We start from the raw sequence: 22172 nt of genomic DNA, 5'->3' as shown, positions 1-22172 counted from the left end.
TGGTTGTGGGGAAGCCCAGGGAGACCAGGGGAAGGCAAGGCCCCCAGATTGCGAGATGAGGGGTGGTTCGAGTCTGGTTTCAGCCCACCTTCGCCGTGTCCAGCCCTTGACAGCCATCAAAGCGCCTGGTCACCTGCAGCAGCCCTGTGAGGTCGGCGAGCGGCTGGGATTGTATGCCCAGCTAACATGCGAGGAAACGGAGGCTCAGTGAGGCGCGGCAACCTTCTGGCGGGACGCAGCTCCTTAGTACTACCGTGGGCACGGCAGCCGAAGCCCAAGTCTTCGCGGAACACACAGCCGCTAGGCTGAAAACGACAACTCCCAGAATGCTACTCGGAGAGGGGCAGGAACCGGAAGTGAAGTCGGAGGTGGGGCTTGGTGGGTTTCTCTGCTGCTGCGTGAGGTGACGGGTTCAGGTACGCCGGGGCCTCGTTGCCGGCAGGGGTGGGGGCTGGGGGTCCGGCCTGGGAATGCCGCCTCGTTCGCGGGCAGGGCAGACAGGCGCCTGGGGAGCAGGCGCCCGCCCAGCAGTCGTGTGGCCTCATGTACCCCACCTTCTTGGCGCTGTTCCTTCCTGCTTCCCGTCGTGCTCGCAGCTTATGGACCAGACTGGGCTTGCACGCGGTGTACACTCGAGATTGGGGTCAGGGTGTTCTAGTGCTGAAGGTGACCGAGGAGTGGAGCCGGCTTTGGTGGCTGAAACTTAGAACGAGGAGATGAGAGAAGTCTCCATCACTTAGCGCCCAGGGATATGCTCATCAGGTGGGACTTGGGTTAGAAAAAAGTTCTGAGGCCTCTGTCAACGCAGAGATGGTGGAGTGGAGGATTTATTAATTCAGCAAGTCTTTATTGAGCGTCTGTTATGTACGAAGCTCGTTGCCAGGCACTGAGGATGTAGTGAATGAAGCAAACAGAACACTTGCTTACATTATAGGAAGGGGAAAATTCAGACAAAAAAAAATAAGTAAAAAGTGTTCCATGTTGGTTAATGAAAATCTGAATGAAGTGAGGAAGGTAGTCATATAATTATCTAGGAGAAGAGGATTGAGGTAGAAAGACCAGCAAGTGCAAAGGCGCTAAGGTGGGAACATCCTTGGTATGTTTAAGGAACAGCAACAGCAAGTAGACCAGATAGTGCAGAGAACAATGGATGATCATTAATTATCAATATAGGCCATTGTAAGTGTCCAGACAAATAATCAGTAAACAATCTATACTAGGAATAGAAGAGAGTTTTATTCTAGCCACATTGAGGACTATAGCATGGGAGACACAGATTCAAGAAGCACTTGAATTGTGTTCCTCCAGGCTACAAAATGGGGCAAGCTTATAAAGGCAAAAACTGCAAGGTTACAGTTAGTTATATGAGTTATTTATCAAGAATTATAATTGGAGGTGGCAAGAAGTAAGGGTGCTTATTAAGTAAGGATTGGTTGGGGTCTGAAATTGTTGCATAGTTACAAGGGGAGACCTTGAGACTGTAATATTGCAGCTGGCTGGTGTTAGAGTATGACTGATGGTGTCCTTGGGTGTGGTACAGTTCAGAGAAAGTTCAAGTTCTCAGTGATGCAGCCGTGCCTGAGACCAGATCTTCAATGGCCATCCAACCCCATTTTTGTATTCCTGAACTATTACTCCATTTTAATTTCAATGTCATCAACTTGAACAGGTATCTCACAGAGATATATTATGAATTACCAATAAGTTGCATAAAAAAAAGCTCAGTATCATTAATAATCAAACAAATGCAAATTAAAACAGTGAGGTTCCACTACACAAAAATGGTTAAAATTAAGAACCCTGACAACAGCAAATGTTGGGGATGATGCAGACCATCTGGAACTCTCACAGACTGCTGACAGCAGTGTGTAATGTTACAATCATTCTGGGAAATTGAGGGCAGTTTCTTAGGAGTTAAATAGCACTCATCCTATGACACAGCAAATCTGTTAGTACTTAGCCAACAGACAGGAAAACATATGTCCACAAAAACGCTTGTATGAGAATTTCTTGGCCGCTTTATTCGTAAAAGCCACAAACTGGAAAAATCTCAAATGTCTATCAACAGGAGAATAAACAAATTGTGGTATATTCATGTGTGGAATACTGCTCAGCAATAAAAAGGAACAAACTACTGATACATGAAGCAATATATATGAATCTCAAAAACAAGTTGTGGGGCAAAATGCCAAGTTCAAAAGAGTACACACTGAGTCCATTTAAATAACATAAGGCACAGCTAATCTATGGTTATAGAAAAAAGAGCAATGATTGCATTTGGAAAGCAGTGAGAATGGGATGGAGATTGACTTGGAAAGTGCAGAAGGAAGGGAACTTTCTGGAGTGATGGAAATGTTCTATATCTTGATGGGGTGTGGGTAATACAGGCCCTACACACTTGTCAAAAACTCATTGAGCTTGTATATTCCCATCCCTCACTTCCCACCCCTTCAAACCTCTCCCCACCATCCCTCCCAACACACAAACTTGTTGAGCTACACCATTTAAAATCTTGGCATTTTATTGTGTGTAAATTATACCTCAAAAGAATTTAAAGGTCAAGGTAACTAAGAGAAGAGCTAAAAATAAAAGGGGCTAATTAAAGTGATTTGAATTTTAGTGTTTCATAGGGAAAGTTGATGAATCAGGAAGTAATGGTGTAAGCATATGATTTCAGGTTAAGGAGTAAATTACCAGAACTAAAAACAGCTGGTTAACAAGTGTTGCTCCCCCACCCCCCCAAGGTGGAAGGGGTCAGAGAATTGATCATTACTTTTCTTACAACTAAGTCTTTTTACCATGTGCATGGATCATATTACATAATTTATTTTTTCAACGATACACTTTTCCTAATACGTAGGTAGCACACTAGGCTCAGAGGAGCAGCCATGAGCAATGGTTATACCATTCTTTGTGACACTTAGCTGTAGACTAGAACACTTCTTAGTCATATCTTCCTCAAGGATTTTGAACACCACTTTGAAATTATTACATTAGTTAAGTGTGTTGTAACAATGGTTCTTCATTTTTTTCTACCTCGGCACTTCTGATGGATATTAGCCGTTTCCACTATGACTGTGGCTTTCTGCTGCAGTGATACTGAGTTGGGGGAGGGAATGTGTGCAACCTAGAATTCTTGGTTGGTTTGGGGCCGCTCTTCACCATAATTTTTGGCTAGCTCTAAACCTCCCAGGATGTTTCTAGTACAGGACTTTGCATAGAGTAGGTGCTCAGTAAATATTTGCTAAAGGAATGGTTTTGAAAATAAACAGAAACATAATGGGATAGGTGGATTTTGCCATCTCTGTCTCGCCCTCAACTCATACGTGCATTTCAAAGAATACAGTAAATGAACTCATTATCTGTGTCACTGCAGCAGTGAATAATCTTTGATTTCTTGGGGTTGTCAGGAGTTGTGCTTGTCTTCTAAGAAGTGAATTTGGCTTCCTTACTACTGAAAGGTTTCTGTGCTGACTTATTTCTCTAGAAGACACACATGCTTTTCTCAGTTCAGTTAATCTGTGTTAGTATTTTACACACTTCTACTCCTTCAGTAATGCAGTAACCCTGTTTGTCACTTGGATATAGGGAAATACCTCTGCAAGTTAAATAATGTAATGTCTCACATAATTGTGCCTTTTCCTAATCTGGGTGAAAAGGACAGAGGACTAAGCACATGGACTGGAAGTTAGAAGGGAGCTCTCAGAAAACAGAGTCACACGTGCTGCAGGAGCAAGAAGTCACCCTAGAGGACACAGGTGAAGATGGCATCTCTGAAAGCTTCCAGCTTCTACAGATTGACGTGGAATGTGAGCATCAAGAGGAGATGACCCTGCCTACAAGCAATGCAGTGTGGCGCTCGGTGAGTGGAATGGATTGTTTATGGTCACGGGCTTTGAGACGACGGAATGTTCCAGAGACCCCTGTTCTAAGGATAGATATTGGTAAAAAAAAGACTGGGAATGAGTTAGGTGTATTCCCAGGGATGAGTTTCCTGGCTTAAGGTTTCAGTTCCATTTGAGTCATAGAAAAAGTAAGTAAACTTAAGAGGAATTTTTGTACACCTCAGAAGGGTCAGGAAATCTCAACCCTGTCCCTGATAAATTTACTGTGACCTTGGGCATGTCACATCTCTTTTCTGGGGTTCTGCTTTCTCTAAACACAATCTAGTCCTTTTTTTTTTTTTTAACATCTTTATTGGAGTATAATTGCTTTACAATGGTGTGTTAGTTTCTGCTTTATAACAAAGTGAATCAGTTATACATATACATATGTTCCCATATCTCTTCCCTCCCATTTTTTTTTTTTAACATCTTTATTGGGGTATAATTGCTTTACAATGATGTGTTAGTTTCTGCTTCCCCTCCCATTTTTGTTTTTAAGACTAATACCCTTTTTCTCTCCTAACTTTAATCTAAATTTAAAAAATAATTAAGTAACTGTTTGTAATATTCATTTTCCTTTTTGGTGCTTATGAAGTTCTCAAACAATTTTGTTTTCTGGATAACATAAGAAAAATGTCCAAAGAAAACAGAGACACTGGGAAAAGATAGTTGCAGCAAAGAAGAGTAAAAGAAGACAAGAGAAAGAAAGAAGAAAAGCCAATCGTGTAGAAAATTCAGGTAACAATAAATCAGATTGCTGGTGTAATTATATTTATTTCTTAGCAAACTGGTATCTGCCTGTTCCTAGGAGAGTTAGGGATAGTGTTTTTAAGTAAAACAAACATCTGGGAGATAGGACCTATTAGCCTATTTTGTTGGAAATCAAAGTATCAAAGAGAGCAACATTTGAGGCTGCCTTTCAAATATAAGCTGTCTAGTGCATGTATGTGTTTATAAGCTCAGAAGTAGAAAGAATGATAACAACAACAGCCAATGTTTATTCAGTACTGTGTGCTAGGTTCAGTGCTAAGAATTTTACATGGATTACCATAAGGGTAAGTACTTTTATTATCCTCATTTTCTAGGTGAAGGGATTGAGGCTCAAAGAAATTAAATAACATGCCCAAGATCATATAGGTAATAAATGAACAAACTGAACTCTTAGATCCAGCAGTGTGCTCCAGAGCACTCATTTCACCGTTCTGCTATACCTAAACTGCCTAATGAGTGAATACTTTGCATGAGCTTCCAGTTTCTCTTCATATGCAAAAATTACTCACCTGGCTGGGGAGATTTATTTCTTACTGAATAACATTTTTCAGTTTTTCCGTGTTTATTCCTTTCTGATATTTCTACTCTAGGCATCTACCCCCAGCACAGCAAACGTTTTCTGAGATCCTTAACCAAGGAAAGACTTTTGGAAGCCAAACACTCAGGACCAAGACTCTGTATCGATTTGAGTATGACCCACCATATGTCTAAGAAGGTAAAACATCCACTGAACTCTGAATTCCTGCTCACCTGAGGGAGGTCCAGGTGGGAACAGCTTTCACAAAGAACATGACCCAGCTCCAGCTTCTATGATTCTCTGGTAAACCAGCAGATGTGTTCAGTTTTCTACACATGGCTACTAAGTTCTGAGGTGGCTGTTGTAAAGAATCAGGAAGAGAATAGACATATGGTTTAGTTTAAAAATTTTTCCTTTATCTTCTGTTTTGAGCCCACTGCCTTTGCCTCTGTGCTTATGGTATCCCCAGTCTAGATGGAGCCTTTCAGGTTGAATTCTCCAGAGATGAAATCTTTGGCCTTCTGCCGGGGAGAGGAATATTCGCCTGGTTGCATGTTGTGGGGAGATTACCTGGTGGGAGGTCTTTCTACAATGTGTGTGTTTTAAAAAGCTGCCCATTTACCCTGTCGGTGAAGGAGGGATTTTTCACTCTATGATTCTGGGGATGGCTGAACACACAACACTCGACACTGGACAGATAAGATCTATAGCAGTTTATTGGTCACATATACTTAGCCCAAGGGGAGGATGACACTGGACATCATGCAGGGCCACATGGGATTGCACTCGGGAACAGAATGAACAACCAGGGGCCGTGGGGGGTAGGTTTTGTAGTATCAAGAAATTAGATTCCTACAGGAAGATGTGATTGGTTTGCTGTAATAATTCCATGGGCTGGCAGAGAATTGAAACCCACTACTCAGGGATAGCAGGAACCCTTTATCAAAGGAATCCCTTTGATTAAAAAAAAAAAAAATTGTTTAGCTAGTGAACCTTATCCATGGGAGCAGAATTGGGAGGGGAACTTGCAGTTAGGCCATTCAAGGCCTCTTATTTTCACCAGCTATCAAAGCGGCACACAATATTGGGCCTTGATTTTAGGCCTTACACCACAAAAGAAATCTGTGTTTTCCAACGTCCCTGTTATACATGCTAGTGTTTGCATGTTTTTCAGAGAAATTAGGATTAGGATTCTTCCATGGAACCTCTAACTATAGTCCTCTGAAAAGGTCAACTAAGAATTTTCTAATGTTTATATTAATTGAGATATCAGATTAAATCAAATCCAAAGCTTTTTTTTTTTCCTGTACTGAACCAAATCAGGCCAGATTGTGAAACTACCTTTCTATACGGGTGATATCTCTAATAAATCAGAATGGAAAGTTAAAACTTCCAAACCTATGACAACTCCTGAAGTTAGGGAGAAGGTGCCAAGTTTAACTGATGGAGTATAAAAACATCTGTGCAGTAATCTAATCTCTTTTTGATAAACAGTAGCCATCACATGGTAAGATTTTTTTATATATATAAATTTATTTATTTTATTTATTTATTTTTGGCTGCATTGGGTCTTCGTTGCTGGGCACGGGCTTTCTCTAGTTGCAGTGAGCGGGGGCTACTCTTCATTGCAGTGCGCGGCTTCTCATTGCAGTGGCTTCTATTGTTGTGGAGAACGGGCTCTAGGCGTGGGATTCAGTAGTTGTGGCTCACAGGCTCAGTAGTTGTGGCTCACAGGATCTAGAATGCAGGCTCAGTAGTTGTGGCGCACGGGCTTAGTTGCTCCACGGCATGTGGGATCTTCCCTGACCAGGGCTTGAACCCGTGTCCCCTGCATTGGCAGGCGGATTCGTAACCACTCTGCCACCAGGGAAGCCCACATGGTAAGATTTTAGGTAAAAGCTAAAAGAAAAATTTTATATATATATATGTATATATTTATATATACATATATATCAGCAGATCCAGAAGGAGGGAGAGGTCTTGGTTTTCTGGGCTAGTATCATTACCTTAAGTTTCATCTATAAGGTGTGATACCATGGGATGTAACACACGTGCATACATGCATGTACTCACTCCTGGAGTAAAAGGGCCATTGAATTCATGAGCTTTCCCAGAGTAGTATTCAGTGAACTTACTGAGTAACCATTTGTTGATAATGAATTTAGAAAGAGTGGGCATGTTCCTACCATAAATTGTCCTTACTTCTTCGAAGGAATTAAGTAGACTGGCTGGACAGATCCGAAGGTTGTATGGCTCAAATAAAAAAGCTGACAGGCCATTTTGGATCTGCCTCACTGGATTCACCACAGACAGTCCCCTGTATGAAGAGTGTTTGAGGATGAATGATGGATTTTCTAGTTATCTGGTAAGCCTCATTTTGCATATTATTTGGATTGTCATCTGAAAAGTAGGTTGGAGGGGGTAATAGTAATTTTTCTTTACTTTTTCACATTTCAATGTAAAAAAAAATGTTTATGTGTATATATGTTTTCACTCTTACAATCTTTAAAAATTTAGAACCTCTCATCAGTTCTTACGTTTTAAAATTTTCATCCTTCCACTGCATTGGCAAACTAATATTACCAGTATCTAGGGCTGTCTTTTGTATCCAGTGTATTGTATGCTAGACTATGTACCAGGAATGTTTTAGGGACATGCCATGATTCCTTTCTTGTTCTTAGTAGTGCAGAATTAGGGAACATGAATTTTGGGGGAAAGAGAGAATCCTTATGGAAGTAATATGGATTTAAGATGAGCTTTATGGAGTACTAAGTTACTTTCAATACTTTCTCTAGGATCTCTTAAATGTAGTGATTGACATACAGGCAAGAATCCAGATCAGTGCCTAAGAAGTGCCACTAAAAGTGCCCTTGTGTGTTTGCATTATGTAGCTGAGACTGGGTAGTGTGGCCTTCTCCAGAGAGGTCCTCTGAGGCAACGAGTGTGAAAAGCACCCTATGTGGTGCTGCACAGTTAGTCGTGGTTGCTGTTACCTTAATGATCCCTCCTGTAACACAGCCATTCCCAGCTTTACTTTTCTGTATGTGTTTTATGATTCCTGTATGTGAGCCAAACAGATCCACTCTAAGAGCCACGTAGTTCAGTCCCCTTGCTTTCCTGTCTTCATGCTTTTCTTAGGTGATTTCCTCTACTTTGAATACTTCTTCCTTTTGTATGTGTGTCAATCTCACCTCTTCAGAAACCCAGTTCCAGCATTCCCTTTGCTAGAACATTGTCCCTGGTGTTGTCATTCCCTCTCTGTAGTCCTGGGGCATGCTCCCGGTATGTCTCTTAGGGCCTCATTACCACTTTCTGTCTCATTTTGTAGGGTCGAATGTCTGTACCTTTCTACTTCTGCTACCCAACTGAGCACTTTCTGAGAACAGGTTGTCAGACATGTATCCTCTTGATGTACCTGGAGCCATGCCTGTTAGAAACTACATGCCCTGTAACTAGTTGCTGCAGCGTGGGCTGTGTCTTAACCTAGTTCACACTACATTGGATTGTTTACATTTTTCAGCTAGACATAACAGAAGAAGACTGCTTTAGTTTATTTCCTCTGGAAACCCTTGTGTACCTGACTCCTGACTCAGAACATGGTATGTACTTTACTGCATGCATTCATGTAGCACATTGCATCCAGCCCTTTATTTCATTATTCCCGGGGTCAGAGTTTGTTAAAGCCACCCAAGGTGTATCCAAGAAAAAAAGGAATGGACGTTAATTGCACACCTCTTATGGACAGAGACCTCACTGAATGCTTCATATTTGTCCTGCCATGTGCACAGAGCTGCACAGATTTAGGGTCTCCATCCTCAGCTGGAGCTTGTGAGTTACCTGGTAATCCTCATGAGTTTTCCTTGTCACCTCCTCATATTGACCCTTCTCAGATTGATGTTAGATAAATATTTTTTTCCCAGAAAATCATCTATTTCACATAATTTTCAATTTTATTGTATTAAGTTGATCTCAGTATTCTCTTCAATTTTACCTTCCTTTGACATTTTGCCTCCTTTCTGAATCCTAATGGTGATTTGAGTCTGCATATTTGATTAGATATGTCTAATTAATTGACATTTAATTGATCTTTTCAGGGAATTAGCAAATCTAATTAGCAAATCTACTCTCTTTTTGTTTTCTATTTCATTAAATTTCTACTTTTATCATTAATAATTCTTTCCTTTTACAGTCTTTGGATTTAGAAATTATAAAACAGATTGACCTCAGTGGCCTTCATTTTTTCATTAGCTCTTGAAGATGTTGATCTAAACAAAGTTTACATCCTTGGTGGACTTGTGGACGAAAGCATTCAGAAGGTAGGTGTACATTTTAGGCCTGACAACTGCATTTTGAAAAGTGGCACTTTCTTTTAGAGAAAGAAATCCTTGCCCTGTCGTAATCTTAGGCCAAAAGGCCTAAAAACTCAGAGGCAATAGGAAGTAGGAGCCTATTCTGCCTAGGTTGGCCCTCCTACTTGCCAACTTCCCTCTCTTCTCATCAGCAATGTCAGCAACACTGACCTGACAGAATCCAGTCAGGGACTGGAATGGGAAGTATTTAGTAATTACATAAATAACCATTATTGAACTCCTTTCTTCTCTCCTCTCTTCAGTCCTGCAAGGATGACTCTGATCTTGACCAAGGAAGCTTTGACTCAGCATTCTTACCAGCTGTTTGTTCTTTGTGAAAGAGCAGTTTGTTCCTTCTTAGGCCATCTTCCCTGTTGACAGAAGTCTTATCCCATAATCTCTACCTTAGTAGGACATTCAGATTTCTTTTGTTGAATTGGAATTTTATTGGAATAATTGGAGTTTTGAAATATGTTTCTATTATACAAATATTTGTTGAGATAATTTTTTAATATTTAATTAGCATATTGCATAGTTAATAAATAATGATATAATGGTTAAAATGTATAAAAAGGAGCACAGTGAAAAGTAAGTCTGCCTCTCATCCTTGTCACCCAGTATCCGCTGCATGAGGCAACCATGGTTTTCTTGTGTATCCCTCTTGATATAGTCTGTGATCACACAAGTATGTGTTTATGGGTATATTTTATATATATATTTTTTTCATATATGTGAGTGTATTTTTTCATGTATATATGAGATACATACACATATTTGACACAGATGATACTTAATTGAATTGCATTTATTCTAAAAAAGAGTTCCATGACTCCATAGTGATAATCTAAAAAATGGGCAGGAGGTGGGGGGAGGAGAGAGCTCTAAAGAATGCCAGTTAATAAATGAGAAATGCAAAATAGAATTGAGAAATCATCATTTTGTCACTCTCAGTGTAATCACTGATTCAGGGAATTGACTGAACGAAAGGTTGTGAGGGAACTGACTATTCCAAGTGTTCTCGAAGTACCAGCCCACAAAAGTGTACCATTACAATAAAGTGATCTGGAGGTCCCTATCTTAACAAATGATCAAACCTAGAATCACCAGTAGTGACATGTGCCTCCTGATGTGATGGAATCTTACCTGTGAAGTATTCTTATTAGAAAATGTTTAAACTGAATTTAATCATAAACAGATCCAGGATGTGAGACATTCTACAAGACACCTGGACCAGACTTTCAAAAAAGTCAATGTAATGAAAACTGAAATAGTCATAGGGGCTATTTAAGGTTAAGAGAGATTAAAGAGACATAACAACCAAATACAGTCTTCCACAGCAGAGTGACATCCCCTTTTTTGAAGCAGACAATTCTAGAGGGCCAGTGAGCAGTGTATGATCTATAGATGTGCAAATTTAACACACTGTCCTCTTTTTATTTTCCACCAACATTTAAACTGAAAAATAACTGGCACAAAGATTTGTTTAGTTGTTACTTAAGAGTTTGGCTTCTTCACAGAAATATGCTAAGAACAAGATTTCTTCAAGGGGAGTCATTTTATCTTTAAATGTTCAGAGAACAGAAACTAGACTATAAACTCCTTCAGGGCAGCATCCAAGTTTCCTACTAACTTTGAATTCTGTACTTCAGTTCAGAGTGATTATAAAGGAATAGACTTAAAACATAATCATAGCTCATATATGCAAAGGAGTGTTATCCTTCAGAGAAGTCCTTTAAGTAGCTGTACCTTTATCCCATCTGAACTGCATCACTTAAAACATTTTTGGATGTCCTCTTTTGGAATTGTGTTTCATGTGAATCTGAGAGGCAGGTAGTCCAGTGTCAGAACAAAGAAGGTGCTAGGCCTGCTTCACACTGTTCCAGTTGGTTAGACCATACTCACAGTGGCCAGTCAATATGGGACAGTAAATGAATAGACATTGACAAGCTAGAACAAGTTCAGAAGAGGTTGACCTGAATAATGCAGGGACTCAAAACTAAATCATAGTCAAGGAAAGGTCAACAGAACTGAGGTTGTCAGTCTGGAGATGAGAGGATTCATAGGGCATGATCCCTGCCTTCAAGTGTCTGAATGGCTGTCTTGTGGAAGGGCCATTTTACTTGCCTGGTGTGGCCCTGGGGGAACAGAACTAGGACAGATGACTGGAAGTCTCAGGGAAAATAGAAAATTTGCCTCAATATCAAGAAGATTTCCTATTAACTGCTGCTATCAAAATTGAAATGGGTTACCCTAGGATGCATGAACTCCCTGTCACAAGAGTTGTCCATTTAAAGCCAGAGGCCATCTGGGAAAGTTCATAGAGGATAGACAAACATTGGATGGGTGGTTGGAGTGGAATAGTTAACTACTGAGGTCCCTTCCAAACCTAAGTATGCTAATTTTCTCAGTAATCTAAACCTTTAATCCTGAAATTACAAATAGTTAGATGACCTTCCCAGAGCTTCTTACCAGGTAGTGAGTATCATTTAAAGTTCAGTCCATGACTCAGGGACATCTTTAAAGGGACACTAGTTACTGTACTCTGACACTAAATGGCCTCAGATTGTTGGATTTTTTGAGTTCTGCCTTCTTTTTGTAGTTTTCAGAGCCTTTCCTTTTCATTGGGGTATATGCTGTCATACCTTAACGCTGTCTTGTTGCTGGTGGTATACCTGACTCGAATCCTGTCTCCCTTATTTCTAATTTGCTGCTGCCAATTGGCTATGACTGAAAACTCCAGATGTCCAGAATTGGGTCTTACTGAGTTAGGGCCAGGAGTGTTCTCCTCTCATTGGTTAGACGGCTTGGATTTTTGGATGCAGATTGTGGCTGCAGATGTGCCTCTTTTTACTTATTTCCTTCTTGGTTGTAAGTAGTAGTGAGTGGAAGCCAGCAGATAAATGAATCCCAAATAAGTGAGGTGTTGCTGCACAAGCCATTTTTCCTTATCTACATTTTCTTCCATTCTACCATAGGCTACTTAATTTTAATACACTTATCATTTAATTATGATTACAGAGGGAAATTGGGGTGGTGGTACATTTAGGGTTTTTACAGTTTGCTCTGCATATTACAATGAGACTATCTTTGTTATTATTTTTATAAGAAAAATATTTGTGATTTACAGAAGGTGACATTTCAAAAGGCCCAAGAACACTCTGTCAAGACTGCTCGCTTACCAATCCAGGAATACATGATCAGACGCCAGAATGGGAAGAACTATCATTCAGAGATACTGGCCATCAATCAAGGTACTGCTCACATGGCCCATGCTTAACGTGTATTAGTTCTGATGCTGCTTCTTTGCATTGTGTTTCAGTATAAACGACCCCTGAAGCAGTCTCCCCTGTGACTGATATGCTTGGACTTTACTGTATGTACTTTGTGACATGTATTCTGGCCTCTCAGAGGCAGTTTTCATTTTCTTCCTGGTTCCCAACTATGTTAAAGATAGTTGAAATTGTTCCCTTGTCCTAGAATGCCATGCCTTCAATCTATCATTGAACAGTGAATTCCAATCTATCATTGAACAGTGAATGCCATGCCTTCAATCTATCATTGAACAGTGATTCAGTTCACAGGCATCTTGGCTGCTCCCCTCCACATCCCAGGCCACGTCAGGGCTTGTTTTGTTCCCATTGTACTGTGTTCCTCTCTGTTGCAGCATTGTCCATTCACAGGCCTGTATCTCTCAGTGTAGGCTGAGGTCCTTGTAGGTAAGCAGGGCCTGTGTCTTTACCTCTGTCTCCCCAGGATCTAGTACCGTGTGTGGTAGAGTAAGTTTGTTGAATAAAATATTCCAGAACACTTTTTTCCTCATTAGTCATTTCCTAGTTCTTTTTCTTCTGTATGGTCACTATGTTTTCTGTTTACCTTTCTAACAGTGTTTGATATCCTGTCCACTTACTTTGAGACTCAAAACTGGCCTGAAGCATTGAAGAAAGGAGTTTCTTCCAGAAAAGGCTATACTCTTCAGAACTCAGTGGAATGATGGACAGCCTAAGGTTGCAGCTGCAGGAGGTGAAGTTGCTGGAGTTGCCTTGACCAAAGAACAGATCAGAGGATGGTGGTGGTACTCATTTGCCTTTACTTGACATCTTGGCTCTTCACTGGGATAGGAGTTACTAACAGGGACCATATTTTATGCTCTTTTGTATCTCCCGTAGTGCCTGGCTCACAGGAAGTGCCCAGATATATGTTGACTAACTAAAAAGTTTACATAATAATGAATTAGCCCTAAAACTACATGGCTTTGGATGTGTTAATTCATCTTCTGTACATCTATTTGTGAAATACCTACTCTTTAGAGATAGCTTAAATAATCAAGTAAGTATTATTCTATTGAGTCTAATTTTCACTACACGGGCACCATAAAGTTGTATGACTTTCTCCAGCCATCTCGATCATGCTGATTTTCCCCAACTCAAGTAATATGTTGTACATAGGCTTTGCAGGACCAGCCTTTCCTAACCTAGCCCTGCTTTAAGCCCCCCCATAGCACTTTTTTCCATCTATGGCTCCTACTCTGTCTCCCCTATTCTGAGTATGAGCGTGGAGGGCTTCTCTCTTCTGAACAAGTAGTCTCCTAACAATTTGTGGGAGTACCTTTGTATCCTTCTGAGCCTTGTGCAAACTAGATTCTTCATATATACTTGTGATTAACAGGTCAAAATGAAAAGCAAAAACACAGTATTGATAAGTCTAACTTGAAAAGAGCCAGAAAATACATTGCATCTGACACAAGCATGTTAGGTAACCTAAATCTCGGTGATCTTTTCTCGTGTCCTAGTCAGGTAGAGTTGCTTCAGTTACTCTGGCCAGTTTGGGTTAGTAAACTTGGTAACTAAACTGCTAGCAAATTCAGAAAATGTATTCTATATCTCAAAAGAGCCAAAAGGTTACTTCTGTGCTCTGTCCCCTCCCCTTCACAATTTATTCTCTCAACAGCTATGATCACTTGATAAATTGTATCAGTTTACTACTTAAAAATGGCCCAGTCTTCAGGAAACATCTTTAGGAATATATAATGCTGCTTGGTCTTTATCAACATATTGAATAAGTTCTATAATCTCTGTCATCCAAAAGGGACCTCCTATAGATAGGCTTCAGGGTCTGTAACTCTTATATATATTATCAGGGAGGTCTCTGACCCCAGAACCACTGACCTGGATCATCTGTCAGGCTTCATTTTCACCTTTAAAGGCTTTGCTTAAAATGCAAATTTCCTCTCCATCACAAACCTCTATTATTTTTTCAAAACCCAGGCAGGTAGTTTTTTGTTTGGCTTCCTGGAAATGATCCTAACAAAGTTAAGATTTGGCTAGACTTGGAATCAGAGATCCTAATCATTGTAGTATCTACAGAACAACAAAAAACTAGACATGTCCAAAATATCCTATAATATGAAAATGAAATATTATACAACTATTGAATTTTTAATAGCAATCATGAAAGAAATATATTAAATGTTGTTTGAATCAAAGTATATAACAAAGTAGTATATAAAGTAATCCTGTAGTTCTAATTTGAAAAATATACATTCACAAATAGTTGAGAATGTAGGCCAAGTTAAAGTCTGTGCCTCGGTTTCTTCAACTGGGAGGTTAAGTGTCTTTGCAGTTACTAAGACTAAATGATTTAATCCATGCAGAACACTTTTGGAACAATACTTGATACGTGGTAAGCACACGATAATTGTTAGCTGTTACATACTCACCCATTAAACAATAGGATTACAAGTGGTTTTTGTTTGCTTTATATTTTCTACGTAGTCTACATTTTCTTTGGTGAACATGTTTTACTATCATCAGAAAATAACTTATTTTAATGCTCACTTGCAGTTTATTATAGAAGCTGCACTCTAGCAAAACTAAAGGAGTTAACATCAAATAAACCATAATAGTAACTTTTCGTAAACGTTATTGTAAAAAAACAAAAAACTACATCATTACTTTATAATGATTTGTCTCACCCACAAGAACGTGAGTGGCAGCCAGTAACTTTTTAATAAAAATATTTTATTTAGGACTCTAATAAGACATCTTGTCTTCTGAAGATTTAATGAGGAGAGGTTCACCTGAGAAACATTCCCCCCAGGGAAACCCAGAGTCTCTTGGCTCAACTGACCCATAAAAAAGCCCACATAGATCAACTTTCTGCCAATCTGGAGAAGATTTGTTTTCTTTGATCTGCTGTCATGTGTTCACAGGCTTCTAAAACGTTTGCCAAAATCAAAGTCTGCTGAATGGTTTTTGCCTTAACCCATATTCTTCCATTCATTCCAAATACTATCTCCAGTGGGTAGAGTTTTCCCACTTCTTGTAGGATTTCACAGTCTGGAGCTAGCAGCCTGGTGAGGAAGAGAAAGAAAATGAAAATAAAGTGGCAGGGTGTGACCTGACTTTCCTTTAGAAGTCTCCTTTTCTGAGCAGTTCTCCACAGTTATTCAGAGCTCCACCAACATCATCCCAAGAACAAGGCACATGACAACGTTTGCCCTCTTTCTTCCAAGAAGCTTACCACAGGTCACAACGGTGGACTATCCTCTCCAAAGAAATCAAACTCCCTATGTCACCAACTTTACAAAAAATGTATAAAGTTCTTCCTCCACATTGTCAGAGCACCTTAATTCTTGACTTTCAAACTGTAGCTTTTTTACTGTCTATGGTGCTAAGAGAACACTTTAACCTTATTTTCCTGACCATGTAAGTTATTCCTTGGTATTAAATTCAATACTTGGAGAGGAGTGTTGACTCTTTCAAAACATAAAGGTGCTGCTTGGTTAATAACATACTTCTTTAATCTCTTGAACTAATTCTGCAGATGTGCAGAATAAGTAGCAAAGAGATATGCAAGATATGCAAGAACCTCAGTGGCTCTAGGAGTAAAGCCCTTTAATAGGGCATAGCTTTGGGTAGGAAAAGGTCTAAACTTAACAAAGAATCCGCTTCTGGGAACTACTAAATCTACCAGGACAGAAAAGAAGGAGCTTTCTGTGAATGTCTGTATAAGCTTGAGGATCATGTCAGCCTAGCTTCATTTGGCTTCCATTATAAGAGAAATTTGATGATATTGTACAATAGTAAATTGCACCTGTATACAAGTGACTAAGAAGTGGGGGAAGGCCAGTTTTCACATTTGGTATGAGTATATCAGCTATAAGGAACAACCGACCTTCCAGCAGAGAAATCCAGACTCCATATCAACACAAACTATAACGCCAAATACATCCGAATTTGATGTATTCACATTGAGAGGATGGGACTAAATGCATGAGTTTACAACTGTGCTAAAATGGATACTGATTTTTAACTGAGGAGCTATAGCTATTGTTATGAAGAACCTAAATCCCACAGATAAGTCAGCTTTCTAAGAAGGTATAATATAAAAGACAACAGGCAAGCCAGAAGGCATCAGGACTTACCTTCTAATTAAGCCCAAAGTCACTTTAAAAAGCAGACCATCCTGTCCAATCACACCCATTCCATTGGCTCGTCCACAGCTGTCAATACAGACCATCTCTGGTTCCATATCTTTATTAGCAACCACAAACTGGCCATAGATGAGATCTCCAACCTACAATGATAATTAAAAAACAGTTCATTTCCTCTCAACAAACCATGCTATAGGTGCTGCTGTTGGTTCTTTTCCATAGGTAGCAATGCCAGCCACCTGCAGTTCTGTGGCTAAATGACTGACTACACTCCAGGATTCTCACAGTCACTCTGGAGTTGTGCCTTAAAAGAAGGCAAAATTAACGCACGTACCCCTACCTTTCCCCCACCAGAAAAATCCCCAGACTGGGAGCCATCTCAAAGCCAGAGAATAGGACTCCCCTGGTGGCACAGTGGTTAAGAATCCGCCTGCCAATGCAGGGGACGTGGGTTCGAGCCCTGGGCCAGGAAGATCCCACATGCTGCAGAGCAACTAAGCCCAGGTGCTACAACTACTGAGCCTGCGCTCTAGAGCCCCTGCGCCACAACTATTGAAGCCCGCGAGCCTAGAGCCCGTGCTCCTTAACAAGAGAAGCCACCGCAATGAGAAGCCCACAAAGCGCAACGAAGAGTAGCCCCCGCTTGCCGCAACTAGAGAAAGCCCACGCACAGCAACGAAGACCCAATGCAACCAAAAATAAATAAACGAATAAATAATTGATTTAAAAAAAAAAAGCCAGAGAATACCCTCTGGGGTTACACTGTAAAATACAGTAGCCACTACCCACATGTAGTTATGTAAACTTACATTTAAATTAATTAAAACTATATATTTAAAATTCAGTTTCTCAGTTGCATTAGCCACATTTCAAATGCTCAGCAGCCATGTGTGGCTAATGGCTACCATAATAGTCAGTGCATATGTAAAACATTAGCATCATCACAAAAAATTCTATTACACAGCACTGCTTTAAAGAATTACAGAAACCCCTGGCATGCAAATTATTCCAAGCAAAATGGAACACTGGTAATTCAGTGACATTTCTCCATGCAAGATTTACTTTAGGGGCTTCCCTGGTGGCACAGTGGTTAAGAATCCACCTGCCAATGCAGGGGACATGGGTTCGAGCCCTGGTCCGGGAAGATCCCACATGCCACGGAGCAACTAAGCCCATGCGCCACAACTACTGAGCCTGTGCTCTACAGCCTGTAAGCCACAACTACTGAAGCCCGCACACCTAGAGCCCGTGCTCTGCAACAAGAGAAGCCACTGCAATGAGAAGCCTGCACACCGCAACGAAGAGTAACCCCCGCTCGCCACAACTAGAAAGCCCGCAAGCGTCAATGAAGACCCAACGTAGCCAAAAATAAATATAAACAAATTTTTTAAAAAAATTTTATTTTAAAAACCTCAAAGAGTTGAACTTCAAAATGACAAAACTAAGGAAATGGGAGAGTAAACTTGTTCTGTTAAGTACCTAGTATTGTTAATTCCTCAAGGAACTAGAGGAACAAAACATTTTCTGCCTTTAGAAGCATTTGGTTTCGGAGGGCAGTTGGGATATACATATAAACAACAAACTTCATTCAAGGCTGAATCTAGTAAATAAGAAAAGTGACTGAAAATTAGGGATGTTTCTATGGAGGTGGTGGTGCTCAGCCTGGGTCTTGAAAGATAAGCATGTATTCCACCGGCTAAGAAGGGGAAAGAGTAATCCAAGCAGAGGGAACAGCATGAGCAAAGGTACAAGGGCAGGAAATTATGAATTCAGTAGTGCTCTTAAATAGTTTGGTGTGGTTCAGGCAGGGCCACACGGAGGATATAATTACGGATGAGGGAAGACCTCTGGAGCATAATACCAAGGAAACATGTAGGCTTTGAAGAACTTTTTTTTTTTTTTGAGAAAGGGGTGTGTGAGGCTGTCAGCTCTTAAAAGGAGGGGCAAAAGTGTACAGGCAGGCTTTACTAAGGAGGTCAGTGACTAAATCCAATCAAGGGATAGCTAAGGCCTGAACTTGCAAAGTGGAAATAAAGGGGTGTTCATGGAAGATCAGAGAGACTCAAAAAGGATCAATAAGATAAAGCAACTAAAGACACAAGAGAGGTGAGTGAGAAAGGGCAAAGAAACCACCAAATTTCTGGCTTGCTTGGATGGACAGGAAGAGTATGGCCATGCTACCTGAAAAGCCCAAATTGAAAACTTGAGGTAACAAGACTGCTCCTCTGTCGGCTGCAAAAAGGGATTGTTGGGAAACAGTGATGTGACTGAAGCTGTGAAATGCCAGTCCTGGGACCCACATCCAAGATAGATGGATGGCTGATATGGCAATTTCCACCACTCTTCTCTCCTTCCTCTCTGAGCCTATGGCTTACTTCCTTGTCTGGTGTATATGGACATAACAAATAACAGAGAGAACACATATAACCTTCCAACTCAGTAGAGATGAAAACATCCAACAACATAGCAAATGTAAAATAAGTATCCCAGAGCTGGAGCATCTGAAGGAACTCTTGAAGCCTGGGGTGATTACACAGATCCTCCAAGATCATCCTATACAACTAGGGAAACAGGATCATTCCGGTAGCCTTCTGGATATTTGAGTGTTTAGGGAACGGATATTTCTTTTACTTTTGAAACCAAAGGTCCTGTCATTACCTGCACATTTGGTCTGTTTCTTTTAGTTGCACCTTCAAATGACAAGTAAGACAAAGAAGCTGGCTCACTCCCTCCAACATCCACTTTGAATATATCTCCAGACTTAGCTGTCACTATGCCAATCACATGGTCTCCTTTCACTGGGACATACTACAAAAGAAAACAGAATGAGAGCACAACCACAAACGACAATCATTTTTAAGACATCTTCAGCAAGTCCTTAGTGGTTACTTTATGTTTGTCATTGTAAATATTTAGAAAATACTTTGAAATCCATGTTTACAAATCGATAAAAATCTTACAACAAACTTTATTATGTCACTTTCAGTAAAAGAAAAACAATCACATGATAAACTCTCGGGTTTCCAGCTTCTAACAGTCTGTTCATTTACGTCACTATCACCTACCTCTTCTGTATTCTTATCAGAAACTCTCTAGCTTCTGTTTGCATATGAGTACAGTGACACAGGGGTCCTTACAACCAAGGAAGGCCATTCCATTGTCAGACAATTTTTTCCTATGTGAGAGTTCTTATTTATTCTAAGAGAAACTGAGCTCCCTGTGACATCTATTCATTAAGCCTGGCTTTTTGGGACCCCGAAAGACAAGTCTTCTGCTCCTTGACCTATGGGATTTTGAAGACAATAACCATGTCTCACAGCCCTTATCCCCTTACAGGCCAAGATTCCCAGACTCCTTTCTCTCCTGGTCGCCCGTCTCGGGCCACGTTCCAGTTGTTCACGGTCCCTCTAAAGGAGGTGCAGAGGTAAGCACAGGACTACGGTGGCTCTTGGCTAGCCTTAACAGAAGAGGCCTCCAGGGCCCCTTCCGTGCTTCTTCCGAAGAGTATTCCCAGCCCTCTCCCGGCCGTACAACCCCTCTGGAGTCGCAGCTCACCCGCTTCTGCTGCGAGTCCACCCAGTAAACGCCACCGCCGTTGCCACTGCCGGGCTCCTTGTGACGGAGGCGGCCGCACTTAGTGACCAGCAGCCGGTCGCCGCAGCGCCGCAAGCCCGGGCCGCACACCACGCGCCCCCGGGAGCGCGCCCCGGCGTTCAGGCGCAGCGGTCGCTCCCCTGCACTTCCTGGGCCTTCTCCGTCCTCCTGTCCAGGGAGCAGCAGCTCCTCACCCGGGAGCACCACCTGCTCTAGCACCGCACGTGCCGCCCGAGCCCTGTAGCCCGCAACAACAGCCGCCGCCTCGGCCATAGCGGGCGTTACCACACAGTTTCCGATTTCCGGCTCAGCGTCCAATCGCCAGCCCGCCCCAGGCTTTCCGTTTCCGGCAGCACAGGCCTGTGGGACTTGAACCTGTTGTGAAGCCGGTTAGGCCTGGGCCGGCGGGTTCCCTCAAGGTGGCTATGATTGTGTCTCTAGCCCCCGCCTGTCCTGCAGTCTGTCTGCAGGTCCGCAGCAGAAACGCGCAGCTTGAGTCAGTCACGGAGCACCCACTTCCAGTGTCTCGGATCGCAGAGTGGGATACAAGACGCCGCCACCTTTGTTTCCGTGGGAACCTTGGGAAGTTAGCAGAGGGCCTTCAGGAGTTGGCTCTCTCTTCTGACTCCGGCCTCAGAAGGACTGCTGACCTTTTGCCAGGAAAAGTATTTTCTTTTTCAGTGGGAAACTTGTATCTATCCACATTGTGGAAGACACAGGGAAGAATCAGAAGAAAATGAAACGTGTTAGTCTTGCAGCCCCGTTTGTCTCCCTTGCTAGGCTGTCAGCTAGTTCTCATTCTTGGTAGCGCAGGTTCTGGCACGAAATAGATAATACCTGGTGAACGAATGAATGTTAACATTTTGGTGTGCGTTTCTCCCTAGGCTTTTTTTTTTCCCCGCAAATATATACATATCACATGCATATTTCCACATAATTGAGCTGCCCCTACATGGCCTGGGAAAATCAGTAACTGCACTTAAATCCTTGCTGCTGCTGTCGCTGGAGCACGCTTTAGTTGCCTATGTGAGAAGCAGCTGAATTGCAAATCAATAGCATGTCAGGTCTGCCCTTCTGACTTTCAGGGCTCTCACTTGAAATCACAGTTTCATCTGTCAACTGGCACCTCCAATTAGCACTCGGTCAGATAATCCAGTAGGAGTCAGAGCTCCTGGGGACTGGAAAGGCTTGGCTCTGACCGATGGCTTTTAGCTGTCCTCCATTTCTTCTGCCCATCTCTGAGGTATCTGCTTCCAACCTTAATTTTTAGAGTTTTAGGATGTTTAAGACAGATGATCTCTAACATACCCTTGAAATTCTGTAAGATGCTGCTGAGCCAACTGAATAAGATAATAGAGGCCAACTGAAGTGTAACTTTTGTTGTTTTGCAGTCAGATTATCACAGGAGCTGTTCTTGGTCGGTTACCTTTTGCAGAAGGAATGGCACAGATTCTTTTTCTCTCCTCCCCACTCCAACCCAGTTCCAGAGGGTCTGGATCCAGCAGGTATTCGGTGACCACGACTACCTTGATCGCGGCTGACCCAAGGCCATGCCTGTATAGTACTCAATGACGTCGGGTCTGGGCCAGACAGAGTGAGAGGTCAGGAAATGGTCCCTGGATTGT

The 22172-nt window shown here is 41.5% G+C and overlaps 2 protein-coding genes across 3 annotated transcripts; one reads left to right on the top strand and one right to left on the bottom strand.

Annotated features, from left to right (window-relative positions):
* The first annotated feature begins 364 nt into the window (after nt 1-364).
* On the top strand, nt 365-13734 carry TRMT10B (tRNA methyltransferase 10B). Of its 2 annotated transcripts, none has more exons than XM_082655807.1 (9): nt 365-416; nt 3665-3862; nt 4514-4622; nt 5246-5370; nt 7385-7537; nt 8693-8771; nt 9421-9488; nt 12649-12772; nt 13406-13734. In XM_082655807.1, the coding sequence occupies exons 2-9, from the start codon at nt 3677-3679 to the stop codon at nt 13510-13512; spliced, it is 951 nt and encodes a 316-aa protein (XP_082511933.1). In that variant the 5' UTR covers nt 365-416; nt 3665-3676; the 3' UTR covers nt 13513-13734. The 2 variants fall into 2 exon arrangements, with proteins under 2 accessions (XP_082511933.1, XP_082511932.1); XM_082655806.1 differs by having other exon boundaries at nt 370-416; nt 3660-3862; nt 13406-13732.
* A 1782-nt stretch (nt 13735-15516) lies between these two features.
* On the bottom strand, nt 15517-20821 carry EXOSC3 (exosome component 3). The gene is made up of 4 exons (XM_082655808.1): nt 20509-20821; nt 19612-19761; nt 16945-17096; nt 15517-15870 (listed from the first exon to the last, which is right to left on the bottom strand). The coding sequence occupies exons 1-4, from the start codon at nt 20818-20820 to the stop codon at nt 15669-15671; spliced, it is 816 nt and encodes a 271-aa protein (XP_082511934.1). The 5' UTR covers nt 20821; the 3' UTR covers nt 15517-15668.
* Nucleotides 20822-22172: the final 1351 nt, after the last annotated feature.

This window comes from Grampus griseus (assembly GCF_964374135.1).
Source record: "Grampus griseus genome assembly, chromosome: 6".
NCBI classification, from domain to species: domain Eukaryota; kingdom Metazoa; phylum Chordata; class Mammalia; order Artiodactyla; family Delphinidae; genus Grampus; species Grampus griseus.
The sequence above is the reverse complement of the archived record's forward strand: the minus strand, read 5'-3'. Positions and strand labels throughout refer to the sequence as shown.